Source organism: Sphaerodactylus townsendi, linkage group LG01 (genome assembly GCF_021028975.2).
Source record: "Sphaerodactylus townsendi isolate TG3544 linkage group LG01, MPM_Stown_v2.3, whole genome shotgun sequence".
NCBI classification, from domain to species: Eukaryota; Metazoa; Chordata; class Lepidosauria; order Squamata; family Sphaerodactylidae; genus Sphaerodactylus; species Sphaerodactylus townsendi.
In genome coordinates, this window is record NC_059425.1 from 116926566 (window position 1) to 116947599 (window position 21034).

General features: G+C 43.7%; 1 protein-coding gene across 4 annotated transcripts in view; it reads left to right on the forward strand.

The window, feature by feature from the left end:
- Nucleotides 1-2674: 2674 nt before the first annotated feature.
- Nucleotides 2675-21034, forward strand: part of FAM184A (family with sequence similarity 184 member A) — a 98352-nt gene continuing 79992 nt past the window's right edge. For 2 of the 4 annotated variants that reach the window (XM_048492119.1, XM_048492135.1), the window contains exon 1: nt 2676-3555. In XM_048492119.1, coding sequence (XP_048348076.1) covers nt 3382-3555 — 174 coding nt within the window. In that variant the 5' untranslated portion in view covers nt 2676-3381. Of the gene's footprint in view, nt 3556-21034 lie in introns of all 4 variants that reach the window. The other 2 variants (XM_048492144.1, XM_048492128.1) reach the window with 2 other exon arrangements.

Sequence of the window (21034 nt, forward strand, 5' to 3'; positions counted from 1 at the left end):
TCCCATGGGAACGGAATCCTCATCTCCCGCGCAAAGATAAAGTCTCCGCCGATGAAGCTGGCCCATCGCCCGGGCTGTGGAATGCACTCAAGGTTACTTTACCATCAACACCATTGAATCCTTTACACAGAAACTCTAACACACTCTGACTGTTGCTCACACAGAGCTCAGGCACACTTTGACTTGCTCACACTGAGCATTTACTCTTTCTGACTAGAATTACAACACTTCCAGCTCTTTCACTCTGAAATCCTGTCACCTTCTGTCAGTCCAGCACAGCCACCCCACATGCTCACACTAGAATCAACCAATCATATCTCCCTCTCACCCCCTTTTCTCTTTCCAACTCAGCTCTCAGTTTAAAGTCACACACAAACATTAAAATCGAAACATTTAATTATATGTTACAATATTGACACAAAATGTTATTCACTAATTACAAAAATCAATTTATGAAACAGAATGTTCACCACCCAGGATAACAAGCTTTATAGCCTGTGTTTCTCTCCCTCTCTCCAACCTCCACACACACAGAGAAGTGAGTTGAAATCTTGACAGCTGCTGAGGCAACCATCTTTCTGTAATCATCAGGCACTTTCTTTTTACTTGTTTTGGGCAGGTCATATCTTTAGCATAAACCTTGATGCAGCTCCTGCAGTCTTCTTAATCTCATGGATTCTTCTTTTTGCAAAAGCAACAAGAAGACTTGTGGCACCCAAAAAACTAGCTGATTGATCATAGTGTAGTGTTTAAGAGCAGCAGACTCTAATCTGGAGTACAGGGTTTGACCCTCTGCTCCTCTACCTGAGACTCTCTGATCTGGAGAACCAGACTGGATTCCCCCCTCCTCCATATGAGTGGTGAACTCTTAATCTGGAGAATCAGAATAGATTCCCCTCTCCTCCACATGAAACCTGCTAGGTGACTGTCATGAAGCCTCTTTTTTCTAAGAGACTTTGTGTTTGGTTTTCACTTCCACTTTGATTATGACTATGCTGTATGTTATTTTCATTATATTGGTGGAGGTTGAGAAAACTCTGTGAAGTTACTTTTGAGTGTAAGTTGGAAACTGTTACTATCTTCTGTGGAATAACAAAAGGCTAGCAGCTTTGTATAACGATATACTTAACAGTTGGATATGCGAGGAGCAAGTCTAGGTATATCTCCTATTCCCCCTGTTGCCTTTCTTCTCATTCATATAATATTAATCACTTGTTCATTCTGGTATGGGAGAAATGGGCCATTTGGGCCTGATTCTGCTTAGACATGGAAGAGGGGGCATCTTGAGACAGTGTTATCAGCAAGTCAACCTAGATGGGGTAATTGAAATGATTGTCCATGGTGTCTCACCCATATTTTCAAATAAAGCAGGGTTCTACCTGCAAGCGGTGTGCTCTGTGAAACCTTACAACAAGATTCCAGGGTTACCAGGACTTCCCCTGGACTGGAGAGCTGGGGGGCTGTGAGCTGTGTGAAGCCAACTGTGAAGCTCAGATGAGCTGGACTGGCAACTATCAAGAAGCTTTGCCATCTGTTTGTCTTTGTGGTAGATTAGACAAGGTCTTCTGTTGAGACTAATAAGGTTTTGTTTGTTTTCTCACTGTCTAAGCGCATTCTGTCTAAATTCTTGACCTCTGCTTAATACACTTTTCATCAGTATTTTGTTGGCCTCTTGTGGCTTCAATACAAATTCAACAAACCCCTAAGGTTCCACACTACCATTGAGCAACTAAGCCTACTTACAGGGCTGGTTGGGTGCTTTGTTCCCAACACTGAGGTCAGGCTGGAGTTTTGATAACCAGGAGTTTCCTTTGACTTGAGGGAACTTCTTGACAGTGACCTTGGGCCAGTCTCAGTTCTCTCAGAACTCTCTCAGCCTCATCTGCCTCACAAAGTGCCTGTTTTGTGAAGCAAGAAAGGATGGTAATTGTAAGTCGCTTTGAGATTCCTTTGCATAGATGTCAAACTCGCAGCCCTCCAGATGTTATGGACTACAGTTCCCATCACCCCCTGCCAGCATGGTGCTGGCAGGGGATGATGGGAACTGCAATCTAACATCCTGGAAGAATCCTTAGTTCCTACTCTCAGGGGAGAAAAAAAGTGGGGTATAAAAGTCAACTCTTCTTCATCTGTTTGTCTTCCTTTGATCACTGCACTTCTCCATGCCTTGGCCTTTCTCCTTAACATCTTCTCTTCCCTTATTAGTACTGTTTCTCAACTTGGATACATTTCCTATCAGCCACATTCCTTTCAAGGTTCATTGTATAAATATATATATATTAATACTATACTTTTTTTTTCCAAAATAAATTATACATCAGCTTATTCTTTGTGTTGTTCTGATTGAAGACTGGCAGCAAGCAATTGCATGCACAAGCGAAAGCAACTTCTATCCTCTCCTAGGGACGCCAGAACCATTGCTGCAGATAAGAAAGAGACAACAGCTCGCGCGCATACCCTCATTTAGGGGCCTCAGCAGAATCCAGTCTATAGAACCGTTTCTTATGCCAACTGCGTATGGCCCTCAACCATCCCCAAAATTCGCAAATGCGCATGCGTTCACTGCCGGCGGGTTTTTAACTATGATGCTTAAGCTTCTGTCCGTGGTGCTGAAAAGGGGCGAGGACTACGGCCTGTAGCCGGAAATGACGCCATCAGCACGGCGTTAAACAGTTTGCTGAGCGCCTGGTAACCGAGCGTTCGTTTCTGTGGCAGGGAGGGGCGAGAGGAGCGGCTGCGGGAGCAACAGACACGAACCCTGCCGCCGACGCCCGTGGGCTCAACTTCGCGTGGCCGAGGCTAGGCCAGACTGGCGCCAGGAGGAGGAGGAGGGGGAGCCCCGTGAGGGCAGGAAGGCGGCGGGGGGCGCTCCGCTCGGGCTCCCCCTCCCTCCCGGGACCTGGAAAGGACCCCGAGGGCAGCGCTGCTCCGAGGGGAGAGCGGAACCGGGAGGAGAGACGTGGCCGGACCCGCTCACGCCTCCTTGGCGAGGAAGGCAACCTCGCTGGAAATCCTCGGAGGAGTTGGCCACTCCATATTGCCTCCTTAACATCAGAGTCGTCTGCCTTTCCTTCTTTCCTCCCCCGCCCCCACTTCTCCGCACCTGGGCCGAAGGCAGAGCTGCTCCCTTATTGGGACAATGGTGCAGAAGCCGGAGTGAGGGAGACAAATAAGGCCGGTGGGGCGGGGGGGGGGGGGGATGGGCCTGTGAGTGACAGGTGCTGAGCGTGTCTGTGAAAAGGGTGCTGGAGGGGGGCCTCCCCTTCTCCTTGCCCGAGCAAGGCTTCCCATCCTGCCCCCCCTCCCCCACCCGGTCGCCCTGTGTTTTCCTGTCACCCTTCTCCTGGCAGAGCTGTTGACAGGGTCTCTTAGCTGTGGAAGATGGCGACACCAGGGATGAGCTGGCAGCAGCATTATTACAGCAGCAACTCCTCCACGGGCGCTGGAAAATTCACCACCACCTCTTCTTCCTCGGCCACCTCTTCCCAGCTCAGCATGGAATATAACCAGGACCTTCATCTTAAAATGAGCAAGAAAATAGCTCAGCTCACCAAGGTAGGAGGGTGCCCTCCATCCTCCCAGTCTCCCTCATGCATACTCCCTCCCTAACAGTGTGCTCATTTATTTGCGCGTAGGTCATTGTTTTCAGAGTATTAAATGGTGAAAACACGATCTCCGTTTTGCCCACTTAATTCTGGCAGGGTTTGTTTAATGGAAAACTATTTGTTTCACAAGGGCTTCTTGGTCACTTTTGGTATAGAGGACCTCTCTTTAGCATTGTGCTGGTCCTTTCCTTAAATTCACTTTTTATCATTTTTGGCACACATAGCTGACCCATTTTATGCTTTAAGATACTAGTTTCAAAACCAGTGGATGGAACTAAGTTGTCTTATGACTATTTTTGTGCATTTGTATTGCATGTTGTAATTGTAATTTTGTGTTCAGCCCATTGTTGGTTGTAAGTGTATTTAGATTTTTCATTTATTCTAATAGTGTTTTTTTTAAAAAAAAATCTGTTATTTCTTTGCATTATCAGTTTACAGAATGAATCACTTGAGTTCTAATTTAAATGGTGCATTACACTGCTTATAACTTCTTTTAAAGAATAAAATTCCCTAGTTTTGAATGTTTGAAGTACAAGTCATGAGAGAACCTGATTCCAAATTATTGATGCTGAAGTAACATCAGCTGCATTTTCCTGTCCTATTCAAAGGACACAGACTTGGCTACAGTATACCTTGTGTTCTTAACTAACCATGTGGGCATAGGCCGTGTTCTGCTTAGCTTCTGACTGGTTTCAGTTGTACACCTGTGATTCTGAATGAGGCAATTATGTCAACAAACACATGGGTCAAGAAGGCATACATTAGATTCCAGATTTGGTTAGACCGTCCTGTCAGTGGTATGGGCTGAGTGGCCCTGAGTGGGCTATTACATAATGTGCATGTGATTGCTTTAGTGTGATCCCCAAAAAACCCCACTGAGTTCCAGAGTTCAGTAGATCTAAGAATGTTTTCATTTCGGAGTGAAACAGATGATTCATTATATCACACTGACATCAAAACTAGCTCCCCCCCCCCCACCTGGTCAGAATAGTGGTGTATATGTAGTATACAAATGTATACATTTGCCATGATTGGTGGTTTATTACGCAAACACATGATTACCCAAAGGAATCTGTACACTTCATTTTCCCCTGATACTTCACTGTAGCTTTTAATAGTTTTGTTGTATGTATATATTTATACAACCTGCCTTGAATGCATTGTTGAGCAAAAACAGGGCATAGAAATTTCATAAAATTTACGTGTTTTAATTTGTAGATGAGCTCCTTTGGCTCTGCTTCAAAGTAAATACATTTATAAAATTATTTGAGATCCAACAAGTTCTGAAACAAATTCTATTCAGTTCTAGATGAGTAAATTGTCAGGGGAAAATATATGTGTGCTTTGCATTGCTTTTTCCTGTACATGGTACCTAACTCCAGTTTGAACTATATTAGCTCTGTCCTGTTGCTCCAAACCTTGTCAAAGCAACCAGAAAACAGTACATTTGAACAGTGATGCAGTTCCCTCATAATATATGTACCTCAGTTGTTAAATCTCTGTGCCACAGATGTCTTAGGTATACAGGCTTGAATAAACTCACTCAGCCATTGCTTTTGAATATGTTCAGGATATGTTCTGTAATACGTTCACTTTAAATGCGAGCCAGAAGTCTCCTCAGCTTTGCTTGCTGTTTGTCTTCCTATCTTGAGGAAGGAGGGAATATGTGAGTACTACTGTTGTCATAGAATAGAATCTTTGCTCATTCTACTAAGGAATTCACTGAGGTGGAAATGTTGGCAGCTTGCCTAGAATGCAACAAACATTTCACATTGAAGAGCTTGTCTATATGAAAATGCTTAGGACAGAATTCTTTTGTTTTAAGCAGTTGGACACTTCTCTGAAACAAAATTGAGGAATTATTGCTGCAGAGTTCAAGTACAACACACATTTTTGTAGCATTTGGAGTTTTACACCAGGCCCACTCATCAGATGCATGTATTTATTGAATTGTAAAGATGGAATGTTATGGCTGTATACATTTTTTCATAGGCCACAGGAAAGAGTGGCTGAGATTTACCTTGGCCACTGTTGCTGCCTGGGGGTGGGGCAGGGAGAGGGGCAGGCTCAGGGCCAGCATCCAGCCAAGGATGGGGCTGGGCTGCCCAACTTCTGGTGCGAGTGAGTGACATGCCTGGAGGAGGCGAAGACACGGCCTTATATGGGCAGACCAGACCATCCCGCACCTCTTCTCGCCTGAGCGCCGATGGCTTCTCCCACCCACCCTCCCTTGTGGGTCTGAGTTATTTGTTGTTGGCATTTTGTTTACAGTGACTGTTGTTATTTGCATTTCATCTGTCACAGCCTGGCAGGTTGCAAATGGGGACGGATCCTTTCAGGGGAGGAGGAGCCTGCGTGCCAGCCCTCCCCATTTTGTGGGAGCCTCCATAAGAGACCTGGGGGGAGGAGCGAGCCTGTGAACCACATGCCCAGGCAGCAGCTGCTATCGGCTCGCGCCCCCTGGCAGCAAGGGGAGTTCGTCCAGAGGCCAGTGCCCAGATGGCTCCCACTATCTTGCTGCTCTGGGCGTTGGTGTTTTCCCCTATGCATCAGGCTGGTGCAAAGTTATTACTTGGGGACAGTAGACGTGCTGCCCAAGGGTAACTGAGGGACAGCAGATGTGCTGGCCAGTGCTGGATCTGTTCCCTATGCTGTGCTTCTGCTTACTTTTGCCAGCACACCAATAAAATGGCTGTGGCCAAATTTTACCCGCACAGTGGGGTTTTCTGTGTCTCCTTCTGCATCCTCAGACCACTTCTTCCCCTCCTCAGGTGGCAACCCAAGCACACATGTGTCTATGAAGTTGAGCTGGGAAATTCAGGGAGATTTGTGGGGTGGAACCTGGGGAGGGAGAGACTTCAGTGAGGTATAATCCAGGGACAACCAGAGCCCTTCGGAGGTAGGGCAGTATACAAAACCCAATAATAAATAAATAAAAATAATGTTGTAGAGTCCACCTCAAAAGCAGCAGTTTTCTCTGAGGGAACTGATCTCAGTCTGGAGATCTCAAGGCCATACCTAGGGCTTGGCAACTCTAGTTACTCCAGCAAACCAGCCGACAGCATTTGTTGCTCTACAATATTTCATCTGAATTATTTTGTGTAATTATCTTGAGTGTGAAAGGAGAACCTGTGAAGAAAGAACTTCTCCCAATCCCATTCTAATTGGACGGATCTTTTTAGCTTGATAAAATAATGTTTAGGTTATGCTACTAGGATGGTATTGATATTGGAATGGGAATTTGTATTCTGTTGGCTCCAAGATTTTTTTCCCTTGTGTAATCCTGTAAACTGTCTGCATGCTTTCTTTTATGCAAACTAATTGTTTTTAATATAGATCCTCATCATTTTGAGGAATTTTATAGCATTTAGAAGTAAGTACCACGTGCTTGGCACATGTTGGTACTTGTCAAGACAGTGACCATCTTGAAAGAATCTTCCAGTTTTAATTAGATGTAACCTTTGCCAGGTGCAAACTACATTTTTTTCTTTTAGTTACTGCTTATCTTCAAGTTCCCAGACTCATGCTAATTAGATTATTTGTTGCAATTGAGAGCTTCTAGCTGGGAGGGGGCAACTTGCTTCAAGGCTAGATTTGGCAAGGATTGTCCCAGGATTGGATGAAAGGGATTACTAGACTATGGCCAGCAACGCAGCAGTTAGTTATCCCCTTACCCTTTCCTTTCCCTTGTCAGAAGTCTTAATCTTCCTAGAATTATACATTAAAGCAATTTTTAAAAAGTGATTGGGTCCTTTAAAAATTAGCACTAATGTACACAAATTATAGTTTTGAAACAAGCATAAGTTTTTTCAGCTGTGTTTGTCAACTGTTATATTTATAGCACTTTGCTGAGAATTTGGAGGAAATAAATATGTCTTCAGTGTGTTTGGAAACAATCTGTATAAGATCCAATGGTGCTTTTAGAGAATCAAAAATATAAGTTTAAAATAATTTTCCTACTGGCACAATATGTAATATATAGCTGAAAGTGCTGTTATATTTATGTTCTTTCTCTCTGTGTAAAATACTTTCAAGTCACAGCCAACTTCTGATAGCCCTGTAAAATTTTCAAAGCAAGAGACTAAAGGAGATAGTTTGCCATTACTTTCTTCTACATAGCAGTTGGAATTCTTTGGTAGTCTCCCATCCAAATACTAACCAGAGGTGATTCTTTTTAGCTCCTGAAATTGGACTAGCCTGGACTGTTCAAGTCAGAATGTATGTTCAAGTCAGAATGTATGTTCTCTACAACAACAGTAGCTACTGGCTAGCTGGTTGTTATAGCCTGTTCAGGATAAAGATGAGAGTATGGTCCTGCATCGTGACCAGGAAGTGACAGAAGGCTGCTTCTGCCCGAGAAAATAGTGCTGAATCTAAATAAGCATTAAAGAGGCATTTATGTGCAGCTTTCCTTAAAAATATCCTTTGACATTATTAAAATGGAATTTCTTTTTAAGAGCATTTTTATCACCATAAACAACACTGGTGAAAACTTGCTTCTGTTCACTTGGAGATACTCCCCTCCATATAGAAAATGGCTGATGGAGCAGCAGCAGAAGAAATAGCAGTGAAAATGGCCAATGAGGCAGAAGCAGGAGTAAACTTGTTGTTTTAAATGGGAAAACATTATTTCTAAAATTTATTTATACACCACCTTCTTCCTGTGAGGAACCAAAGTGGCTCACATTCTCCTCTGCTCTAGTGTAGCCTCACAACAACCCTGCAAGATAGGCCAGGATGAGAGTGAAACTGGCCCAAGGTCACCTAGCCTAAATATTTGCAAGCATACTGTCCAATGCATTCACACAAGCCTTTCTACATTCACCTGCTCTGGACAACATCATGTAAGAATTGCAGGTGCTCAGAGGGCTGGTTTACTTCCAATTGAGAAGCATTGGGCAGACCTTTCTTAATGGGCAGCAGAGCAATGCTCTGAGCACCTGAGATTCTCTTATATCAACTGCGAAATTTCATGGTTGCCTCCTTTAAAAAAGAGAGATGAGCACAGGATCTCAAGGAACAAGAAACTTTATTTATCTATTTTTTACATTACAATAGCAATTGGGAGAACTGAAAGAAGAGGAAACTCCTGCAAACTTAAGGAAAATGGCAGCAGCGGAAGCACAAAGCCTCCTGAAGCTTGTAGAAAATGGCAGGCACTATAAAATACGTTATAGAGCTCTAAGGTTGGGGGAGGGGCAGAAACTGAGGCCGTTTCCGCACGGGCATTTAATGGCAGCCTGGAGACGGCAAAAACACTGTCTCCAGGCTGCCATTCGCACAGGGGGCGCAGCTGCATTGCAGCTCTGCCGCGTTGGCTTACGGCGTTTCCAGTCAAGCTTAGAGCGCTGGAAGCCTGTTAGGTTGAAAGCGCCGGTGGCTGCGGCGAGTTTAACGGCAAGCTTCGACTTCCGCAACGCCTCCCCACTCCCTCCCTCGCGACCTTGTCCCGGGCCTCTCGGTACAGTGCACCCCGGAGGCCTGGGGATACGCCCTATTTCCTGCCCTGGCGCGCCGCTGGAGCAGGCGATGCAGAACCAGGGGAAATGTCCCCGAGGCCTCGGGCGACGACGTTCTGGAGGCCCAGAACTGGCTCCGGTGCAGACAGTCCTGTAGTGTCGTAGAACGTTTACGTCAAGTCCTTGACCGACCATTCCACGATGATCGCGAGGAAGCGCCCTGAACAAAATAGGCACTAGGACCATAGCAGAGCATTCAGGTAAGAAGTGCCAGAAAGAAGCCAGGAAGAAGAGGTGGATTGATCTACTATCAAGCTCTCATCTTTATCCTGAACTATCCTGCAGAATTTATCCTCTTGCCTGAGAGCACTTGTAGAGGGAAGTAATTGCAAGTAGCCCTTGCCTTTAGTAGTTTGATTATATCCTGTCTTGTATTTCCATTTGTATATGGCATAATGCAACATATATTCAGTATTACTCCATAATGACTTCTGTTAATCAAATCATATATTATCTTCAAAGTGGAAGATTGTGTCAAGTGGCCTCTTATACATAGCTGATTGGAAATAAGAGCATCTTTTGATCTTACAGTAGCTCTTGTCCTATATCTTGCACAAAAGGAACAATGTTAAATAAAACTTCTCTTTTAAGATAGCATGATAGAATCTAACCCGTGTCCTTTACTGTCACTGCCCCTTATCCCCTTGCTGATGACGGATATGATTTTATTTGTAGTGATTACTAAGTCAGAAATTCACACCATTAAAGTATAATTTGTGGATGTTGGAGAGCTAAGCAATCTGCAAAAGAACTGAACTCTCTATTGTCTGAAATGTTCCTGGATTTTGACAGTAAAGCATTACTTCACGTTGACATATAGGAAACTAACTGATCCGCTAATGTTACAGCACAATCCAGATGGGAGGGGGAACTGTGCTGTGTCCATGGACTGTGTGGTGAAGGCAATGCTGCACTGGTTCCAGGTGGCACAGGTAGAAGCAGTGGTGGGATTCAGCAGGTTCGCACCACTTCGGTTGTTAAAATGGTGCTTGTAGATAACCAGTTGTTAAATTATTTGAATCCTACCACTGGTTGGAAGGGAAATTCAAAATCCCTTGTGCTGCCTGAAGAGTCCCATAGAGGAAACAGAGTTATGCCACTGTATTGCTGGTGTAAGTCTGAGGGCCACGCTGGGGGAAAAAGCCTGGTTGAAGCCAACTAAAGTCAGTTCCATTCCTGGGAATGCCCCAAGAGCCCTTCCCCCTCAGCTGCCCTTGCTTGAAGCTTTAGGTTGGCACAGCTCTTAGGGGTGCAGGTTTTTCTGGGTCTGGAGCTTTTTTAAGAGCATTTTTATCACCATAAACAACACTGGTGAAAACTTGCTTCTGTTCACTTGGAGATACTCCCCTCCATATAGAAAATGGCTGATGGAGCAGCAGCAGAAGAAATAGCAGTGAAAATGGCCAATGAGGCAGAAGCAGGAGTAAACTTGTTGTTTTAAATGGGAAAACATTATTTCTAAAATTTATTTATACACCACCTTCTTCCTGTGAGGAACCAAAGTGGCTCACATTCTCCTCTGCTCTAGTGTAGCCTCACAACAACCCTGCAAGATAGGCCAGGATGAGAGTGAAACTGGCTAAGGGTCACCCTAGCCTAAATATTTACCAAACATACTGTCAAATGCATTCACACAAACCTTTCTACATTCACCTACTCTGGACAACATCATGCTTTAAGGGGTACCCATTGCAGGGCCTCAGAGGGTGGATTTACTTCCAATTGAGAAGCATTAGGCAGACCTGTAATGGGCAGCAGAGCAGTACTCTGAGCACCTGAGATTCTCTTATATCATTTCTGAAATTTCTTGGTTGCCTCCTTTAAAAGAGAGAGATGAGCACAGGATCTCAAGGAACAAGAAACTTTATTTATCTATTTTTTTTACATTACAATAGCAGTGGGAGAAGCTGAAGAAGAGAGAGCTCCCTGCAAACTTAGGGAAAATGGCCTTGTGGGAAGCACAAAAGCCTCCTAGAGCTTATGTGTAGAAAATGGCAGAGCACTAAAAAATGCTGATTATAGAGGCTCTAAGGTTGGGGAGGGGGGCAGAAACTGAGGCCGTTTATACGGGCATTTAATGGCAGCCTGGAGGCGGCAAAACATATCTCCAGGCTGCCATTTCGCACAGGGGGCGCAGCTGCATTGCAGCTGTCCCTCCTTAGCCGAAACGGCGTTTCCAAAGCTTAGGCGCTCACTTTGTTGAAAGCATGGCTGCTGCCAGTGAGCAGTGTGACTTCCGCAACGCCTCCCACTCCCTCCGACGGCCTTACCTTGTCCCGAGACTCCGGTACGTCACCCGAGGAGCCTAGGGATACGCCCTACCCTCGCGCCCGCTGGAGCAGGCGATGCAGAGTAGAGGAGCTGTCCCCGAGACCTCGGCAGACGTTTTGGAGACAGAACTGCTCTGAGTGCAGACAGTCCCTAGTGTCGTTGAACGTTGACGTCAAGTCCTTGAGCGACCAGCCACGATTAGATCGCGAGGAAGCGGCCTGAACAAAATAGGCACTAGGACCATAGCAGAGCATTCAGGTAAGAAGTGCCAGAAAGAAGCCAGGAAGAAGAGGTGGATTGATCTACTATCAAGCTCATCTTTATCCTAGACCTCCCTGCAAATTTATCCTCTTGCCACAGAGAGCACTTGTAGAGGGAAGTAGTTGCAAGTAGCCCACTTGCCTTTAGTAGTTTGATTATATCCCTGTCTTGCTTATTTCCCATTTTGTATATGGCATAGTGCAACATATGTTCCAATTATTACTCCATAATGGCTTCTGTTAATCAAATCATATATTATCTTGCTAAGTGGAAAGGGTAGTGTCAAGTGGCCTCTGCCACATAGCTGATTGGAAATAAAGAATCTTTTGATCTCTTACAGTAGCTCTTGTCCTATATCTTGCACAAAGAGACAATGTTAAATAAAACTTCTCTGTTAAGATAGCATGATAGAATCTAACCCGGGTCCTTTACTGTCACTGCCCCTTATCCCCTTGCTGATGACGGATATGATTTTATTTGTAGTGATTACTAAGTCAGAAATTCACACCATTAAAGTATAATTTGTGGATGTTGGAGAGCTGAGCAATCTGCAAAAGAACTGAACTCTCTATTGTCACAAATGTTCCTGGATTTTTGACAGTAAAAGCATTACTTCACACACGTTGACATATAGGAAACTAACTGATCCACTAATGTTACACAGCACAATCAGATGGGAGGGGAACTGTATGCTGTGTCCATGGACTGTGTGGTGAGGAGCAATGCTGCACTGGTTCCAGGTGGCCTGGGTAGAAACAGTGGTGGGATTCAGCAGGTTAAGCACCACTTGGGTTTGCTACAAAATGGTGCTTGTAGATAACCAGTTGTTAAATTATTTGAATCCTACCACTGGTTGGAAGGGAAATTCAAAATCCCTTGTGCTGCCTGAAGAGTCCCATAGAGGAAACAGAGTTATGCCACTGTATTGCTGGTGTAAGTCTGAGGGCCACGCTGGGGGAAAAAGCCTGGTTGAAGCCAACTAAAGTCAGTTCCATTCCTGGGAATGCCCCAAGAGCCCTTCCCCCTCAGCTGCCCTTGCTTGAAGCTTTAGGTTGGCACAGCTCTTAGGGGTGCAGGTTTTTCTGGGTCTGGAGCTGTGTAATTCTGTGGTGCCCACCCACTTCCTACATGGCCTTCCCCGCCAGTGTAAATGCCACGTATGCTAGTGGGGAGAACAAATACACTGGTGCATCCTTGCATGGCGGCTCCAGGAGCTGATTCACACAAACACACACCATCCCTGGATTGGACTGTTATTTTCATACAAGTTCCTGCTATATACGAGTAATTGTCTGTAATCTCAAGAGTGGTCTGCAGACCCGTGACTAACAAATCAGGGTTAATCACATCTGTAATGTCATGTTGACTGCTATGTTTCCCCAAACCTGTTATCACCAATTAATGCATGAGTGATCAAAGAACCCCTCTTGATACTGCTCACATGCAGGTATCTCTGATTTGAGCCTACTGTATTTATATTTCAAGTTATTGAACAAGGTTCCTTTTTGTATCTTATAGTAGAAGAGAAGTAAAATTGTCTGAGCTCAGAATTTTGATGAGATCTCTTAGTAGCTAAATACTCTGAAAGAATAAACCCCTATGGAAATGAGATAAACACTAAGCAGTATATTTAAAAAAAACTTGAGGAAGCCTTTATATCCTTCTGTACTCTGTTGAAGTGATTAAGATACTTATTTTCTCACACAATGACAGGATTTGGATTCCAACGCTCCCCTAAGATATTAGCTTTACCCTTCTACAGATGGCTTTTTCTATTATAAATAAATTTGGTGTACAGAAGTCTTGTAGAAATAATTTGTATACAATTATGCATAACTGTAAAATAGTGTAGGCTCACAAAATATAATTGGGATAGGCAATAACATACTAAAAACTAGTTCAAGTTAAAAATGGGACTATGGTCAATGTTACCATCTAACAAAACAGAGCAATTGCCTTAAGTCATGTGCATGAGAGCAAGCGTGGTGTAGTGGTTAAAATGTTGGCCTAGAAACCTAGATTCAAATTCCCATGCTGCTATTGAAACTTGTTGGGTGACCTCAGGCCAATCACACAAACTCATTCTAACCTATCTCCAAGGATTGTTGTGAGGATAAAACAGAAAAGGACAACTGTCCTGCACACTGGCTATCTGTTGGACCATCTGCCAATCCCCTCCCATCCCAGGGTTTGACCACTGGGGTTGGGTGCCAGACGTCTTCTATTATTAATTCAATTATTTATTGCAAGTATTACTGCTGCTGTAGTTTATAGTTTTATAGTTTTATGGCTTTGTATTTTGACTGGGGTTATTCGATTTGTTTTATTGTATTGTTGTTGTTGTGCACCGCCCTGAGCCCTTTGGGGGTAGGGCGGTTTACCAAATCGAATAAATAAATAAATAAATAAATAAATGTAATCTGCTTTGGATGGGATATAAATAAAAATATTTGATGGCTTCTCAAACCATATTCAGATATCTTAGTTCATTTTTTCCTGATTTGTTACAGCTCAATTGCCCACTGGGAAAGTCAGATTTAGGGCTGCTTCCAACTTCCCTTTCGTTCACATTCTCTCTTCTTCCCCCTCCACCAGTGTGATTTTTGACGTTCCAGGTTATCTACTTTGGGTTGAAGTGTCACTATACATTAGATATTTGTGAATTATGTTGTTTGGATTTCCAAGTTTTCAAGGCTGCAATGCATATGTAGTTATGGCTACTTGTTACCACATGTGCTATGTTTCATGTGTATTGACATGTATGGACTCTCTAACTTGCATTTGGGACACTTGCCCAGAACCAGCTTGAGGGAATTCAGCTCAGTGTCAGGGGAAAACTTCTTCCTGCTTCCACAGCCTGGCTAGCTTGGAAAGCTGGCACACTTGTGATTTAGGAATCTTTGTCTGGATAGTACTCAAGCAAGTTCAAAATGCCTCCAATAGGCTACCAATAACCATGAAACTACCTGATCAGGTTCAAAGCAAGGTTTCGAACTTATTGAGGAAAATATAGGCGTACAGGAATTTAAAAGATACTCAAACATAACACAGCAATTATGTTCTGAGAGACATGCATATGAAAAGTTATGAGAATGGTGAGTGGGAATTCTGCATTCAGGAACGGTCACAAGCAAAAAGTCTGTAAAAGAGAGGGATTTAAGGAAGGGGGAAAAGAGAGTTTTTAAGAGAAAAGTTTAAAGAGAAAATAAGTGAACAAAGAAGAAGTTCACCTATCCTCAGTCAACTGAGCTGGATAGAGAACACTGTTTAGATTATCCAAAGATTCAGGGAAGGGGACTTTAGAGAGAGCTTCCAAAAGTCCCATAGAAATAATAAGTTTGCTACTTTCAGAAGAGTAGTGTAGGTAGCCTCTAAGCCTACACTCCTTTGGTTGGCAGAATAGAGATACTTATAGGGACCAGCACAATAGAATATCAAAGAAATAACCGTAAAGTTAAGGAATTAAGTGAGTCAAAGAGGAAAATGTGTGAGTTTCCTGACTTTGATTACTGTCAGTTGGGCGGGGGGGGGGGGGGGCTTCTCAGAAAAGTAACAAAAGGAGATTGTATCCAGGCACAGTAGACGAAGGTACTGGCAGGTACAAACTTTACCCATGCCTGAGTAAGTTTGGGAGAAGACACTCAGCCAAATCATTAAAAGCAATCAAGCCCACCTGGTTTCTTGAGAATAATTAGATTTCGTACTGAGGAAGACTTGCCTTTGCTGATGAAATTACATTGATAGATCTAGGTGGATGCCTGGCTTTGCAAGCTGCCTTCCCCTCAGTGGAAATGAGTAGGCTTGCAAATATCCGATCAGTTAATCGTATCCAATCTAAAGTTTTAGAGTAGCTTGAGGAACACTTTGATCTCACCCTCTCCAAACCATGTCATTGCTAGCTCTTGAAATGGCTGCCAACATGAATGTAGCCATGATGGAGTCAGAGCAGGCAGAACACATCTGGGAAGTGGGTTCCTAGTAACATACTCTTTCTACACCTTCTCTTTTGTAATGGTTTAAGCAGATAAGCCATGTATACAAGCAATTATATACGCTGAAATACTGCCCGTTTTATCTCTTGTGCTCGTATACCGTACAAGTCTCAAGATTCCTTTTTTATTTTACTCATTTCACAGCTTGCAGAGAACCATATTCACAATTTCCATCGAAGGAGCCAAATGACTACTATATGTGCCTGTGCTTTACACTACCAAATATGCATGCAAGAGGATATGTGTCAGTATTAAATGATACAATAAAGTTTGTTGTTTGCAGACAGAGGCCTTTACAATCTGTCATATAAAACAAGTCATAAATGATAACATTAAAAGTCTGACCAAAAATATTAGTAACTAGCGGGCCCGGCCATGCGTTGCTGTGGCTGAGTCTGGTGAAGTGGAAAAGAAAGAAAAGGGGAAGCGACAGTTCGAACATGTGTCATTGCACAATGATTGCAAGGGAGGGGCAAGGGGCCCCTCGCTCCCCTCCCTCTCTCTCTTTCTCTTGCATGGCAACCCTCTCCCTCTCTCTCTTTCTCTTGCACAACATCCCAGTGATGCCGGCTGTCAAAGCCTTCGACAATACTTTGAACTAATTTTTGTTCATATGGCTAGGGTCAGTGATTGTAATTTCAGCACATGTTGAGCCTTCTCAAAATTCGGTCACAAAATTTCTTGGAAAATGTCTTTGGAATAAAAGAGTATAAATTACTCTTAATTTGTAATTGAGTATCGTTGCTAAGGGTGCTTTTTCACACCATTTTCTTCATATTTCTAAATTTTGCTTGCTTGCTTGTTGGTATCATAGTTGTGTTTTGTCTGGCAATTTGCCTAATACTGTCCAGAGCGAGGAAGTTTATGTTATCATGAAGCCTAACAATGTCATTTGCCTACTGGTTAAACAAATTTTAGACTGAAGTATCCAGGAAATACCCAGCGACCTTCAAATATGCTAGTAACCAGAGGCAGTTGTTCCATAGATAACTTACTTAGCATACATAAATAGGCCAAACTGTTCCCTAATTTGGAAACATTAAAATAGATGAAAACCTTGGTTTTTTAAAAATGCCCCTAGATAGTGTTATCTGCTGGCAGAATAATTAACGCAGCAAAGATACCCAATCTGATTTAAATACAGATAAAGATTTAATAAGAAATTAACATACATGACAGTAGAGGGTAGAGACAGAGATAATCTCCTAACTACATAACTAGCTGAGAGCAAGGGAGAGACTGGCTGTGGAACTTCTGCAAAGAAAGAAGATATTGCCCTAAGAGCAACCACCTGGAGACCAAGAAAAAATGACACTTAACAGAAGAGAAGGCGCTGCCACTTTCCTGATGTGAGCCACCTTCACATTAAGATTTTCCTTTCAGTTCTCCACTGTTGGAAACACAAGAGGTTTCTAGTTTTTGCCAGTTTCCCCTGCATTTTTTACAGACTTAAGTACTTCACCCCCATACTATTCCTGGTGGTCCCTCAGTCTCCTCAGGGGACCTGGTGGTCCCTCAGTCTCCTCAGTCTCCTCCTGCAGTAGGAAAGGAAAGGGAAGGCAAAAAAATCTGTGACAAGTCATTTAGAAGGAGTCTTTCCGGGTGGGTTGAAGGAGGCAGTGGTCCACCCACTCTTGAAAAGACCATCTTTAGATCCTGGCGATCTGGCCAATTACCACCCCGTCTCGAATCTTTCGTTTCTGGGGAAGGTAATTGAGAGAGTGGTGTTGGAGCAGCTTCGGGGTTTCATGGATGACGCATCAGCATTCGATCCCTTCCAGTCCGGCTTCCGTGCTGGGCATGGGACGGAGACTGTCCTCGTCGCCGTCACGGATACGCTCCATATGCAGCTTGACCGAGGCGGATCGGCGCTGTTGGTACTGTTAGACCTGACCGCGGCGTTTGATATGGTCGACCACGATCTTTTGACCCACCGCCTGGCCGCTTCCGGGGTACGGGGCACTGTCCTTCAATGGATTGCCTCATTCCTCCGGGATTGGAGTCAGCAAGTGTGGTGTGGGGACCAGGCCTCCCGGCGGTGCCCACTTTATTGTGGGGTGCCTCAGGGAGCGCTATTGTCCCCACTGTTATTTAATATCTACATGCGACCCCTTGCTCAGCTGGTACGGAGCTTTGGGCTGACCTGTCATCAGTATGCTGATGACACTCAGCTCATTCTGTTGATGGAGGAGGGAGCGGTCATCACCCCTGAAGCTCTCCAGCACTGTTTGGAGGCAGTTGCTGGTTGGTTGAAACAGAGCAGGTTAAAACTCAATCCATCGAAGACGGAGATCCTCTGGCTTGGTCGTGGGGGGGAGGGGGGAGTTTCCAGCCGCTGGTGTGGGAGGGGGCCTTATTGGCGCCGGCCCCCTCGGTCCGCTGCCAGCCTGGGAGTCCACCTGGATTTGTCTCTTTCAATGGAGACCCAGGTGGCCTTATATAACCCAGGCTATAGGTGCGTTTTTCCGCATCTTTCGAAGCAGGCTCCGGCGACTGGCTCCCTTCCTCTCCCACGCATAGACCTGGTCACGGTGATCCATGCAACGGTAACCTCCAGGTTGGACTATTGTAACTTGCTCTACGCGGGCCTACCCTTGCTGTTGATCTGGAAGTTACAACTGGTCCAGAATGCAGCGGCCCGTTTACTAACGGGAGGCGCCTTCCGTGACCATATTCGACCAATACTGTGTCGTCTGCACTGGCTCCCGGTTGAGTTCCGGATCATCTTCAAGGTATGGGTGCTTACCTTTAAGGACTTACGCGGCCTGGGACCCTCATACCTTCGGGACCGCATTACCCCATATGTCCCTACTAGGCCTCTGCATTCAGCGGAGGCCAATTTGCTGGTAGTCCCTGGCCCCTTAATGATGCGGCTGGCCTCCACTCGGGCCAGGACTTTTACAGCCCTGGCCCCTGCCTGGTGGAACACTCTTCCTCCAACTGTCCGGGCCCTGCGGGACCTTGGGGAGTTCCACAGGGCCTGCAAGACAGAGTTGTTCCGCCGGGCCTTTGGAGTGCCCACCTGCTGATTGTGTGGCCCCCCACTCTCATATGCTTTGGGCCCATTACCATCTATGGGACCCATTCTTTCTCTCCCCTTCTGGGAGGGTCTAATAGGAATTGTTGCGGGCATTGCTGTTTATTATTTGCTGCATTTTAATCTAAATTATTTAAAGTTTACTATGTATCTGTAATTTTATGTTGTCCACCGCTCAGAGCCCTTCGGGGATTGGGAGGTATATAAGACTGATAAATACATAAAATAAATAAATAAATAGATCAAACTCTTATTGCTTTTCAATAGTCTTTTGTTCATTTCTAAAGATGTAAATGCTATTTTTGTCATAAACAAAGCTAAATTTATGAATGCAGATTTTCACATTTCTTTTTTAAAAATCCAAGAAACATAACTTTCCCCTTCATGCATAGATTAGTTAGTTCTGAATGGGTCAGTGTAATTCCATAGTTCACATTGTAGTACTAATTAAAGTTTTTTTTAAAAGCAAATAAATATCCAGTGCTTCTTCTGAGAATAACAGATGTGAAAGGATGTAGCATTTGTTGAAATGCAGTATTTGTATATATCTTGCATGATAGAAACCTGTAAGCTACTAAAGTTTTCCAGTGGACCATTACATCTTGTCTCTTCTTATAGCCTTCAAACTTAAAGCTGAGCCTGTGGACAAAATTGGTTTGGAACAAAGTATGATAGAAGCAGAACAGACTGTGATATCAAAAGCAATTTTCAGAATACTTTAAAGATATTTGAGCAAATGTTGCAAAAAGTGACAGCTCAGGGAGTCTTATTTACTTGGAACAAAGCTTTCCTTGCATATACAGGTAGACCACGCCTAGATGCATACTAAGTCACTTGCTAAAAGGGGCAGGAGTATCGTAAATGGAACAAAACAGTAAACCATGTTTTTTATATACCTGTTTAAAACTATAATTTCTCAAAAGACCCATCTTTGTTGAAAATAATTTATCTATTTATTTCATTAATGCTTCACTTTTCTACCCAGTGGGGACCCGCAAACTTCCTTATGTGAATTTTGAGTCTTCCTGGAAAACCACCACCATATTTTATTGTCCCTTTACATTGATAAAGTAATTTGCGTTGTTGACCCAGAATGTTGTTCACATTTGATGGAACCTGACAAATTGCTACTGACTTTTTAATGTAGAGATTCTGGCTCCTGGTTCACATCTGTATGTTTCTTTTCAAGGCTATATAGACACAATATGGTGAGAAGGTAACATGGGAAACACTAAGGAAATGTTTGATGTCAGAAGGTTGGTGACCCTGTTCTAGAAAGATGGTAGTAAAGAAACTTGTTCACCTGAGCAGAAGAAGTGATGTGCATCCTCTTGGTTAATTTCCAAAAGAACTGAAGTTGTGGGAGACATCCACCCTTTCTTGTAAAGCATGTGGGGAACTTTCAGAATCTTACTTTATATATAGGGAAAGGTGCATATGAAAAATAAGGGACTGTGTAAATTTTCAATGTAGTTGAATCCACCTTTTGTGATTTTCATCAAGTACTAACTCTATGTATGTTTACAGATATGTAGTCTTTTAGAGATTATAAATTGGTTGATAGATTGGCATTACATCATAGTGTGTGAATTAACTGTATCCATCCTAGATTATACATAGCAGAGTTTTGTTTGAATATTTACAGTGGGTTCATCTACACACACCCCCACACACATACTGCACAAAGGTACTTTCATTCGTTCTGTGCCTGTAGCCCACTCACCCCCATTTCATTTCCCCCCTTTCTAGGCCTTCTTTGTTCTTCAAGAATAGCTGGTAGGCCACGCGAGGCTGTCGTACAAAAGGAGACACATGAAATGTTTTTTTATATAAATTAAACTTTTCTATGTGTAATGTGTCAGGCCTGCACCATCCTCAGCCTGGCAGTTTGCACGTCTGCATCAAGGCCACAGCTGGCCCTACCATTATCACCACCTGAGGCAAAGGAGGTCTCCCACTGCTCTCATGTAACTAGTCAATAGAGCTTAAACATCAATTCTTATCTGCCTTCCTCCGAAGGAGTGAACCACCTGTCCTTACACAATGCTTCTGTTCCCACCATGCTTTATAATGCTGATATTATGGGAATGCGAGGGTGGGAGATTATGAGTTGAACCAATCTGTAACTTACAGATATATACCATAGGTCAGAGAGCCAAACTTCAGTTTTGGCTATCTGAGCCTTGAGCTGGCATGGTTCCAGTAAAGCTCTTGAAACCTTCTTGAGTCTCGTTTGCTGACTGGAGTAACAAACGCTAACATAATGGAATGTTAAAGTATTATTTTTCCCTTTACCTTGTTCTGTAGTAACACAGGACATTCCATTACATTTAACAGGGAAACAAATCA